This window comes from Acomys russatus, chromosome 5, assembly GCF_903995435.1.
Source record: "Acomys russatus chromosome 5, mAcoRus1.1, whole genome shotgun sequence".
In the NCBI taxonomy this organism is placed as follows: Eukaryota; Metazoa; Chordata; class Mammalia; order Rodentia; family Muridae; genus Acomys; species Acomys russatus.
Genome location: NC_067141.1, coordinates 27,974,623 through 27,986,000, shown reverse-complemented (window position 1 = coordinate 27,986,000; position 11,378 = coordinate 27,974,623). Strand labels below are relative to the sequence as shown.

General features: G+C 56.2%; 1 protein-coding gene across 1 annotated transcript; it reads left to right on the top strand.

Annotated features, from left to right (window-relative positions):
- The first annotated feature begins 1,366 nt into the window (after positions 1-1,366).
- Positions 1,367-10,797, top strand: Sipa1 (signal-induced proliferation-associated 1). The gene is made up of 15 exons (XM_051145914.1): positions 1,367-2,426; positions 2,987-3,114; positions 3,197-3,373; positions 5,481-5,655; positions 6,042-6,145; positions 6,433-6,590; positions 6,697-7,306; positions 7,609-7,883; positions 9,287-9,505; positions 9,594-9,705; positions 9,793-9,901; positions 9,987-10,088; positions 10,180-10,234; positions 10,406-10,484; positions 10,559-10,797. Exons 1-15 carry the CDS (start codon positions 1,754-1,756, stop codon positions 10,703-10,705), a joined length of 3,123 nt encoding a protein of 1,040 aa, XP_051001871.1. The 5' UTR covers positions 1,367-1,753; the 3' UTR covers positions 10,706-10,797.
- The last annotated feature ends 581 nt before the right edge of the window (positions 10,798-11,378 follow it).

Here is an 11,378-nt window from a genome sequence, read left to right as displayed (position 1 = left end):
CGTTTCTCTCACTCTACTCCTTACACTGGGGCCTAAGGCCAAGCCTGCATGTGCGCACAGCCTGGTCCATGGAACTGGGGCCTGCATGGTTCACGTACAGATATGGCTGGCTTCACCCTTTCAGTTTCCTAGCAGTCTTCAAAGAAAACAAGAAGTTCAGCATCAGAGCTCGTCCCAGGAGAGGAGACCCAGCTGAGGGGGTACCGTGGAGCCGGTCCCCACCCCCCTTCTGGCCTAGCCCCGTGTGATGTCTGTGGACGATGTGGCGGCCTGCATCCGCAGTGAGGGTTCCCATGCCCCCGCCCCCAGCTGTTGACTTCAGCCATGCTCACCCAGAGGCGGGCCTCTGCCTTCTCACACCTTTTGCACCTGCCTGGTCTAGCTAGCTTCACCACATTTCCGTCCTTAGTAGGTCCCCGGGGCCTTGGGTGTCTCAGCCTTACATCCTGTGAGACCTTGAGCCTGAGATGTAACCTCTCTCCCATCTCAAACCAGCCTTCACTCCTACACACACAAGTCGGCAGGTTCAGCGCTGCCACGCACGAGAGCAGCGTTTCTCAAGCTGTGGGCCATGACCAGGGCGAGCAACCCTTGCACAGGGGTCACATATCAGATATTCTGCATATCAGATATTTGCATTACAATTCCTAACAGTAGCAAGAATTACAGTTATAAAGTAGCAATGAAAATAACTATGGTTGGGGTCACCACAACCTGAGAAACTGTGTCAAAGGGTCGCAGCATTAGGAAGGTTGAAAACCATTGCCTTGGAAGTTCACAGACCAGATTCAAATTCTAGTTTGAACATGGAACTACCTCAGGCAAGCTCATCTCTTTAAGCGGGCTTTGTTTTGTCCTTCTGTCCATGTGAGGTCAGGTAGAAAGATATCCAGAGTTGGGATTGGGCCCTCTCCTGCCCCCAGGAGTGGGCATAGCAACCTGCAAGAGTTAGTATTAGTCGTGTCCTTTAGACTCGGGTGTCTTGGGTCTCATGACTGAGCTGTTGTGACCCTAGCACCTTCCTCAGGATATAGGGGCCAAGCAGGGGGCTGGGCTGGGCTGAGTTGGGGCCACTTCCTGTGTTGCAGGAAGTGCTCTCGACACTGCTTCTGTCCTTTAGTAGCTGCCCTAGGAGCCCCTGTGTCCTTGAGGTATTAAGGCTGCGGGAACCAGGGCATTGAGACTAAGCCTTGGGTGCTCAGCTCCTCAGGGACCCTGGAGGAAGTGGGAGGTACCAGGGAGGAAAGTCTCTGGGGACAGGAAGTCCTCCCTTTGTCAAGTGGGCAAGACCCAGACAACAGTGGCTGCATTGATTTCCGTCCCAGTGGAAACTGTGTAGAATTTGTGGCAACCCTCACAACCACAGCCGACGAGTATAGGTAGGAACTGGGGGGCCCTGGTGACCCCTGCTGCCCAGGCGCTAGGACTCCCAAATGTATTACAGCTCAGCCCTCAGCCTTGTCCAGTGCTAAGCCTGGGAGGGGGCTGGAAACCTCAGCCCCAGGCAGACAAGGAAGTGGCCAGGAAAGCGGAAGCAGCTTTGATGGTCCCGGAAGGGGCCGGAAGCCAACTGGGGTGGTGGAAGACTGGGCTGGGGGCCTGAGTTCCTGTTTTCTCCCCAGGCCCATCTGAGCAGCCCTCTCCTCCATCAGGGCAGGAACCTCTGAAACCTCAGCCTTTTGGCTGGGCACCAAGGACCCGTGCTCACCAATGCTGCGCGGGCCCGAGAGAGTCAGGCCCACAAAGCACGTCCATGTGGGTCGGTGGTGTGGGGAGCCCTCGGCGGGGCATGGCCCCTGCACCTACCGATGACCTCTTTGCCCGTAAGCTGCGCCAACCTGCTCGGCCCCCACTGACACCGCATACCTTTGAGCCAAGGCCTCTTCGGGGCCCGCTCCTGCGCAGTGGCAGTGATGCTGGCGAAGTCAGGCCCCCTACACCCGCCAGCCCTCGTGCCCGTGCCCACAGCCACGAGGATGCCAGCCGACCTGCTGCAACCCCTACCCGGCTCTTCACTGACCCCCTGGCACTGCTGGGGTTGCCAGCTGAGGAGCCAGAGCCCACCTTCCCACCGGTGCTGGAACCCCGGTGGTTTGCTCACTATGATGTGCAGAGCTTGCTCTTTGACTGGGCTCCACGGCCTCGAGGGACAGGGAGCCATACAGAGGCCAGCTCTGGGACCCTGGCCTCACCTGAAGACCAGACTGCCACCTCAGAGTTACTGCTTGGGGCACCTGGCTTTGTGAGCGAGCTTGGCGGTGAGGGCGAGCTAGGGCTGGGTGGACTAGTATCCCCACCTGTGCCCCCTGCACTACCTAATGCGGCTGTGTCAGTCCTGGAGGAGCCACAGACCCGAACCACAGCGTACAGCCTGGAGCACGCAGACCTGGGTGCGGGCTACTACCGCAAGTTCTTCTACAGCAAAGGTAAGGAGCAGGCGAGCCAGGGAGAAGCAGGAGAGGGTCTGGGGCAGAGGTCCCTGTGGTCTACAGTTGACACAGTACGAGGCTCCTGGGCTGTCCTCTCTTTGTAAAAAGCAGGAGCTAAATTGGGCTCTGTTGGCTCAACTCTAACCACCCCTTTAAAGCCAAGCCCTGGCGTCACACCTGAAGTTAGGGAGTGCCCCTTCCATCTGGTTCATCTCTGTAACCCTCCAGGCCAGCCATAGCCTTCCAGGCCAGTGAGCGATTTCCTATTTTCTTGTCCGTGTGATGAAACCTTGCTCTCACCACTATTGGGAAAAGAAGCCTCGGTGTCTTGAAAAGGAGAACATTAACATTGGTGGGGTCAGGGCGCCATTTAACCCGAGAGCGCTCAGGCATTTGTTTCCAGGGGCTGGGACAATGTCTGATGTGGGTGAGACTGCAACAGAGGGTATGGCACTTGGTGAGACTAGGGCGGTACTAAGGTGTGGTGGGCGTGGTCAAGAATGGATTGGGTGGTCAGTGGGTTTGACCCGTTGGCCACCGCCCAACCCCTACCCCAGAACACCAGAACTTCTTTGGGCTGGATGAGTCGCTGGGTCCAGTGGCAGTGAGCCTGCGACGGGAGGAGAAGGAGGGCAGCGGAGGGGGCACCCTACACAGCTACCGGGTCATCGTACGGACCACGCAGGTGGGCTGCGGTCACAGGCTCAGGAGGTGGGTTCCCTCCACAGCCCGTGGAGAAATTGAATGTCCCAACATCCCATCCTCAGCTCCGGACCCTCCGTGGCACCATCTCAGAAGATGCACTGCCTCCAGGGCCCCCAAGGGGCCTATCCCCGAGGAAGCTTCTGGAACACGTGGCTCCACGGCTGAACCTAGCCTGCTTGCGCCTGGGTTCTGCCTCCCCCAAGGTGCCCCGCACCCTGCTTACTCTAGACGAGCAAGTGGTGAGTGCCAGGAAGGAAGGAGGGAGGTGGGTCTGAACTCAGCCTAACTTTCCCACAACTCCCTGGCTCTGGGCTTGATTTGGGCACTGACCTCAGGAGAGCTGGTCCACTCCAAGCATTTCAGAGAGACCGATCCTGATCCGAGGTCATCCGAGACTTGCTTGACCAAGGGGGTCTTGTAAAGCAGCCAACGGTGGATGCTGACAGCAGTCGAAGTTTCACACTGAAAAACACAAGCACTCAGACCAGCAGGCGCCTGTTTTCTGGGCAGGCATGATTGACACGGTTTTCTGAGCCGAAGGATCTAGAATGATGGTTTAGAGATCTCATGCGTGTCACGTGATGTTTCTTCCTGTGGGTGGAGGGCCTTTGGAACTGGCATGGCGGAGGCTTTTTTGGGGGGGGTGGAGGGTCTTGCAGCTATTGGGAGCCACAGAGGGACTCGGAACAGATCTGAGAGGTACAGTGACCCTTCTAGCTGCACCACAGGGTGTAGGCTGGAAAAACAGGCCCAAAGCTGCAGCTGTTGTTCAAATTAGACATGGCTGTGGTGGTAACCGTAATAAGGAGGTGGCTAGTGCTTTGTGACCTACTGAAAGGTGGGGAAAGTTGAGAGCCCTAGCTGCTTGGCCTCTGCGAGTTGTGGGTTTTTTGGGCCCAGGGACTCTGGAGGAGGAAGAAAAGGCAGAGGGCAGAGGAGTCATAGTTCAGGAGTCAAGGTATTGGAAAGGAGCCAGGCAGGTAGGGCTCTGTATGAGTTCCAGCCTAGCCTGGTCTACATAGTGAGTTTCAGGACAGCCGGGGCTATGTATAGAGACCCTGTCTTTTAAAAAAAAAAAAAAGCTATTGGAAAGGTACCTCGCAGCTGGTGGACCAGACCTGGAGTTTTGGGGAAAGTCTGAGCTGGAAGCAGATGTGGGAGAGAAAAGGGACAAAATATGGAGGGGACATAAGTAGAGCATTTCAAGCAAGATGAGTCCTTGTCTTGTCCTCCATCATCAGGGCCAACAGGGTACCAGGCTGGGCCATACATATAGGCTGTGGGGGGTTGTGCTGTGGTAGGTTTTGTTTGCACCCCCCCACCTCCCCTGGGGTACAGAAGCCAGGACTTCAGGCATGCTAAGCAAGGCCCGAGCCACCGAGGTTAGCTACGAAGGAGGGAGCTGAGAGCTGAGGAGCTGAGATTGCTTCAGTGGGGTCAGTAGTGCATATCTACGCACAACTGGAAGACACTGAGAGAAAGCGTGCAGAAAAGCCAGGTGTGGTGGTGTGTGCCTGTAATCCCGGTATTAGGCAACTGAGACAGGAGGATGCCAATGAATTCAAAGCCAGCCTGGGCTACATAGCAAGACTCTGTATCAAACAAACAAAAAATCTAGGCACGAGTCTAGAATTCCAGCATTTTGGAGGTACAGAGGATCAGAAGTTCAAAGGCTTAGCTATGTAGTGAGTTCAAGTACAGCCTGGACTATGTATGATACTGTATCAAAAAGACACAGAGAGACAGAGACAGACAGACAGACAGAGAAAGTGAAAGTGAGCAAGGAAGGGAAGGGAACAGAAGTGGCTCAAAGCCTCACAGGGTTGAGGTAAGGGATGCTGGAGCTGAAGAAGGGGACCATGTTGCGAGTGCAGGCATTGTACACAGCAGTGGTCCCCAACCTTCCTGAGGCTGTGACCCTTTAATACAGTTCCTCGTGCTGTAGTGCCCCAACCAGAAAATTACTTTCGCTATTGTTACTACTTGTAAGGTAACTTTCTGATATGCAGGATATGCCACTCCTCCCTGGGGAAGGACGGCTGGAAGCACAGGTTGAGAACCACTGGTGTATAGGGTCCTTCCTGTGAATCCTCTCTCTTTGTTTCTGGAAAAGTAGTTGAATCTTCCATGCCTTCCCTATCCCTAACTGTGACCGGCCCTGCCCTCCTGTGCACAAGCAGAGGGGCAGGTTGAACCCTTGACAAGCAAAGACACACAAATGGCTCAGAGTTCCTTCCAAAGCAGCCCAGCCCCCAAGGCCAGCGGTTCCCATTCCCTCCAGCATGGCAGGGGTGGGGCTGGTAGGACATTGACGCCCCTGTCTTCTGTTGTCCATGACCCCCTCAGCTGAGCTTCCAGCGCAAGGTGGGCGTCCTATACTGCCGGGCCGGCCAGGGTTCTGAGGAGGAAATGTACAACAACCGGGAGGCGGGTGCGGCCTTCACGCAGTTCCTCGACTTGCTGGGCGAGGTGGTGCGGCTCAGAGGCTTCGAGAAGTACCGCGCCCAGCTGGACACCAAAAGTGAGGCCCCTGGGGAAGGGGCTGGAGGTGCAGGGGGCCTCACTTTACCAGCACTCTTCAGTCTGTGTTGGCCAGGGGCTGGGGCTGAGGGTGGGAGTTGAGCTCCCCAGGGTGCGGGGCTCTCTGCTTCTCTCTAAGATGATTTCTTATTTCTGGGTTATTTCTATCTCAGCACCCCTAGCCTGATTCCCCTTCACCCTGGTGTGGGGCTGTAGCCTCCAGGAGAGGGGAGGGAAGTCACCAAGGACGGGACTCTTGGGACTTTGTGGCCTGGGCATTAGCTGGTGGCCTGAAAAGGTCAGCAACAACCTTCAGGCAGGGCGACCCACTGAAGTCACCCACACCTCCCCCTTGTGCTCTTTGTCTCCCCGATTGTCTGGCTACAGCGGATTCTACCGGCACACACTCACTCTACACCACCTACCAAGACCATGAGATCATGTTTCACGTGTCCACGATGCTGCCTTACACGCCTAATAACCAGCAACAGGTGTGAGGGGTCGGGACAGGTCAAAGACATTTGGGAAGCCATGGCAGGTACTTCCTGAGTGGCAATATAAGAACCTCGGCATGAGCTCTGCTGACCCCAACTCCCCCCCTACCCCCGCAACTCCCCAACCCCACCCCTGCTGCACCACCTTCTGGTATACCTTCCTCAGACCTTTACCAGGGGCGGGTGAGGAACCATTGGTGCCCAGCCTTTGCCCAGCCTGAATGAAGAGGGATGGGGGCGGGGGAGAGACGCACAAAACTCATCTCCCTATCTTTAACCCCCAGCTCCTGAGGAAGCGTCATATTGGCAATGACATTGTGACCATCGTGTTCCAGGAGCCCGGTAGCAAGCCCTTCTGTCCCGCAACTATCCGCTCTCACTTCCAGCACGTGTTCTTAGTGGTGCGCGCTCATGCTCCCTGTACCCCACACACCTCATACAGGTGGGTGTTAGGGTGGTCTCAGGTCTCCCATGGGCACCAATTTTTGGACACATCTTCTCTGCTCCCTTCCGTCTCTCGCTCCCTCACTCAGCCTTCCTCCATGCAGGGTGGCAGTCAGCCGCACCCAGGACACTCCTGCCTTTGGGCCGGCGCTGCCACAAGGCGGAGGCCCCTTCGCAGCCAACGCCGATTTCCGTGCCTTTCTGTTGGCCAAGGCCCTCAATGGTGAGCAAGCGGCTGGTCATGCACGCCAGTTCCACGCCATGGCTACACGCACACGCCAACAGTACCTGCAGGACCTAGCTACCAATGAAGTGACCACTACATCGTTGGACTCAGCCTCGCGGTTCGGCCTGCCATCTCTGGGTGGCAGGCGCCGGGCCACCCCTCGGGGCCCAGGAGCGGAGCTGCAGGCGGCAGGCGCACTGATGTGGGGCGTGCGCGCGGCACCAGGGGCGCGAGTCGCAGCGGGTGCTGAAACCGGCTGCCCGGACGGCGCCGAGGTGCCCTGCTTGCTGGGCATCTCGGCAGAGACGCTGGTGCTGGTGGCACCTCGCGACGGCCGCGTGGTTTTCAACTGTGCCTGTCGCGACGTGTTGGCCTGGACCTTCTCGGAGCACCAGCTTGATCTCTACTACGGGCGCGGGGAAGCGATCACGCTAAGGCTGGACGGGGCCCCAGGGCAAGCTGTGGGCGAAGTTGTGGCACGTCTGCAGGTAAGCTGGAGTACAAAACTAAGGCAGCGGCGTCTCCAAGTTCCCGGAGTAGGGCGGGCGCCTCCGCAGGTTTGGTGCACGTCGGAGGCGGAGCCTATTGGAAACTCCGTCAAACTGGAGGGAGGGGAGGGTTTGCACAGGTGACTTCTAATCTCAGAGCCTCGAATATGCAACCATCCTGTGGGTTGCTAAGGCACCTCAGGCGAGCTGTGTTAAGTACAGTGAGGCCGGGGCGGAGCCAGGGAGCTTTCTCCTGGAAGCCACGCCCCCAAGGGTCGTATTCACCTAGCCCATCCCTGCAGCTGGTGAGCCGCGGCTGTGAGACCAGAGAGCTGGCCCTGCCCAGAGATGGCCAAGGCCGTCTGGGCTTCGAAGTGGACGCAGAAGGCTTTATCACGCACGTAGAGCGCTTCACGTTCGCGGAGACCACGGGGCTTCGGCCCGGAGCGCGCCTGCTGCGCGTGTGCGGCCAGACTCTGCCCAAGCTGGGTCCAGAAGCTGCTGCCCAGAAGCTGCGCACCGCACCCAAGGTCTGCGTCACCGTTCTGCCCCCAGACGAGAGCGGCCGGCCGCGAAGGTCAGGGCAACCGGGATTTGGGGAGGTGGGAGGACTCGGCAGCTGGGCCTCCTGTGTTAACATCAGCATGCACTGAGTCATATGTTACTCATCTAGACTGAAGCTGATTAGGCTCCTGCTTTCCCTGCCCTGAAGATCAACTAGCCTCTGCTATCATTTCAAGATACTAGCTCCGCCACCCCACGAACACATTAATTGATCACTCCCTATTCTACCCAGTGTAGGCAAACTTTTCCCATAAAGCCCCAAGAAGTAAACATTTTTGGCTTTTGGAGCTACTCTGCCACAGTTACTGGACTCACTGTAGGAAAATGAGTGTGTAGCTGAGCTTCCACTAAAACCCACGGAGCTTGGAATTTGGGGAGTTTGTATAGGTCCTCTTTATCTTGTGGAGAGGCCAAAAAATTTCAAGTGGAAATATGTTATATGTCCAGACTGTAATTTTTTTTTTTCCGAGACAGGGTTTATCTGGGTAGCAAGAGCCCTGGCTGTCCTGGACTCACTCTCTAGACCAGGTTGGCCTCGGATCCACAGAGATCCGCCTGCCTCTTGTCTCCCAAGTGCTGGGATTAAAGGTGTGCGCCACTATGCCAGGCCCTGTCTGTAATTTTTACACATCACAACATATTCTATAAATGGTTTTCCGTTATTAAAACATCTAAAAACAAGGCTAGAGAGGTGTGGTTCAGCCGTTAAGAGTACTGACTGCTCTTCCAAAGGACCTGAGTTCAATTCCCAGCAACTACATGGTGGCTCACAACTATCTATAACGAGATCTGGTGCCCTCTGCTGGCCTGCAGGTATAAAGCACTCATATACATTAAATAAATAAGTCTTAAAAAAAAAAGAAAAAAGGCACTTGCTGCTCTTGTAGAGGACCCAAGGTGGGATTCCTAGCATTCACATGGCTCATAACAACCTGTATGTAACTCCAGCTGCAGGAGTCCCATGCCCTCTTCTGGTCTTCAAAGGCACACGCACTCACATGTGCCTGCCCCCTCCCCCCCCCCACACGAATGCAAATTTTAAGACATCTAAAAACTTTTCTTAGCTGATAGGAGTTCCAAAAGCTGGCATGTGTGCTAATAAAAAGGAGAAGCATGCACAGGATTTGGCTCCAAGCAGTGCACTGTGGATGCTAATCAATTTACATTACATTGTTGAAACTCCCAATGCCTACCATAAACTGTACATATATTTGACAAAAAAAAAAAAAAAAAAAAGCTTAGTGACCTGCCGAGGATCCATGAGGCAATGCAGTGATGCTGGCCTCTGTCTGGAAAGCAGTCTGGAGCATGCAAACATTGATAGGGGATGCATGCAATTCTTCTGCTTTGGGGGGTGATGATATGGGGGGGGCTAGAGGGTCCCAGCTGACACTGCCCCCCACCCTCATCCTCCAGGAGCTTTTCCGAGCTGTACATGCTGTCTCTGAAGGAACCCAGCCGGCGTGTGGCCCCAGAGCTGGTACAGGACGAGACGGTGAAGGCGGTCTTGCAGCCCCCCACGAAGCAGCTGCTGCGGTTTTGCCTGAAAGATAGCAATAGCCCTCCGGGGCCTGGAGATCTGACTGAGGAGAGGACTGAGTTCCTGCACAGCCACAACTCCCTGTCGCCACGCAGGTACACCCTCTGGGCCAGCCTTCAAGGACCTGGAAGCACAGCTCTGGGAAAGCGGCTCTCAGTTCTGAACCACCTCTGCCTTCCTTAGCTCCCTGTCGGATGAGGCTCCAGTCCTACCCAACACCACTCCAGACCTCCTCCTCATCACCACCACCAACCCATCAGCACCCGGTACCGGCAGAGAGACACCCCCCTCCCAGGTGAGTAGAAAGCAGGCAGGCTCTGGAGATGAATTGTAGGACTGAATGGGTGTTAGTTACCGTCTGGCTGTTCACTTCTGCCCCCAGGACCAACTGGGCAGCCTCGGTGGCCATGAGGACACCAGTGACTCGGCACCAGAACTGAGGGCCTCCATCCTGCCCAGAACCTTGTCTCTGCGGAATTCCATCAGTAAGAGTGAGTGTGGAGCCAGACCACAGGACGGGAGGAGAGCATCGCCAATTCCAGGGGCCCCTCTAAGCCTCTCTCCTTTAACTTGCAGTTATGTCGGAAGCCGGCAGTGAGACCCTGGAGGATGAGTGGCAGTCCATCTCAGAGATCGCCTCTACTTGCAACATAATCCTGGAGTCACTGTCCCGGGAGGGTGAGGCCGCTAGGGCCCAAGGGAGAGGAGCCAGAAAGAGGTTCATCCTTTTCAGACATGCCCACACAGTCTCTCTCTCTCTCTCCCATAGGACAACCCATCCCAGAGAGCAGAGACCCCAAGGGAGCTACAAAGTGTGATTCTGAGTAAGGCTTCTGCACCCCAGCCCACCCCTGTGGTTGCGCATGCACGCCCCCTTCCTTGCCTGCCCATTGGAGTTGAATGCTATCCAGGCTCTGCAGGGTGGGGTTCATTCTCATCAGGGGGTGTGTGGGAGCCCGCACTGCCCCTGCTGAGTTCTGATGCCATCTCCTCAGGCCAGAAGCCGGGAGCCTGTCAGAAAAGGTCTCTCACCTCGAGTCCATGCTCAGGAAGCTCCAGGAGGATCTGCAGAGGGTGAGGAGGGGACCTGGACAGGGAAGCACAAGGCTGCCCCAGGAAGGGGTTCTGACTACTGTTCCTCACCCCAGGAGAAGGCAGACAGGGCTGCCCTGGAGGAGGAGGTACGGAGCCTCAGGCACAACAACCAGAGGCTGCTGGCAGAGTCTGAGAACACTGCCACCCGCCTGCTCCTGGCCTCCAAGCAGCTGGGGTCACCCACTCCTGACCTGGCCTGAGGCTTGCCTGTGATGCTCCAGTCTTTTCTGGACCTGCTTGGAACCGCCTGGCCCTTCAGAGCACCTGGGTCACACTGGTGACCTTCCTCAGGGCTTCTTCCACACACACCCCACCCCCGTGCGCTGAGGCGCCATCTTAGCACTGTCCCCACTTCCCAGCCCATTTGGTGGCTAAGGTGCCCCTACCTCTCCCTGTTTGTAAATATTCTGTAAAGAAAGGAGACATCAGAGACTTTAAAGAACAAAAACCAGTTCTATTTGTGTTTGTGTATTCAAGATACATGGGCACACCTTTAATCTCAGCACTCGGGAGGCAGAGGCAGGCGGATTGCCGTGAGTTCGAGGCCAGCCTGGTCTACAAAGTGAGTCCAGGACAGCCAAGACCACACAGAGAAACCCTGTCTGGAAAAAACAAAAACAAAAACAAGATACAGGGGCAAGGGCGCTGTCCCCTCCCCATGGCCACATCGAGGTCCTAGGAGCAGTAAGGAGCAACACCAAGGACCAGTCCCAAGAGCAGAGACTTAGAGCTAGGCACCAGGCAGAGGGTGGGGGCTCTGAGGACAGGACACCCCTTGGCTCATCTTCATTTATTGGGTTCCCTGTGGAAACAGCTGGCTGTGCTCCACGCCTGCCTGTCTTGTTTGGAGCAGGAGTGGGAATAGAGCAAGCC

Coding starts and splice junctions, on each gene's coding strand:
- Sipa1 (XM_051145914.1), top strand. CDS start 1,754: ATGTGGGTCGGTGGTGTGGGGAGCCCTCGGCGGGGCATGGCCCCTGCA. Junction 7,307..7,608: donor AAGTTGTGGCACGTCTGCAG/GTAAGCTGGAGT, acceptor CCATCCCTGCAG/CTGGTGAGCCGCGGCTGTGA. Junction 10,485..10,558: donor TCCAGGAGGATCTGCAGAGG/GTGAGGAGGGGA, acceptor TCCTCACCCCAG/GAGAAGGCAGACAGGGCTGC.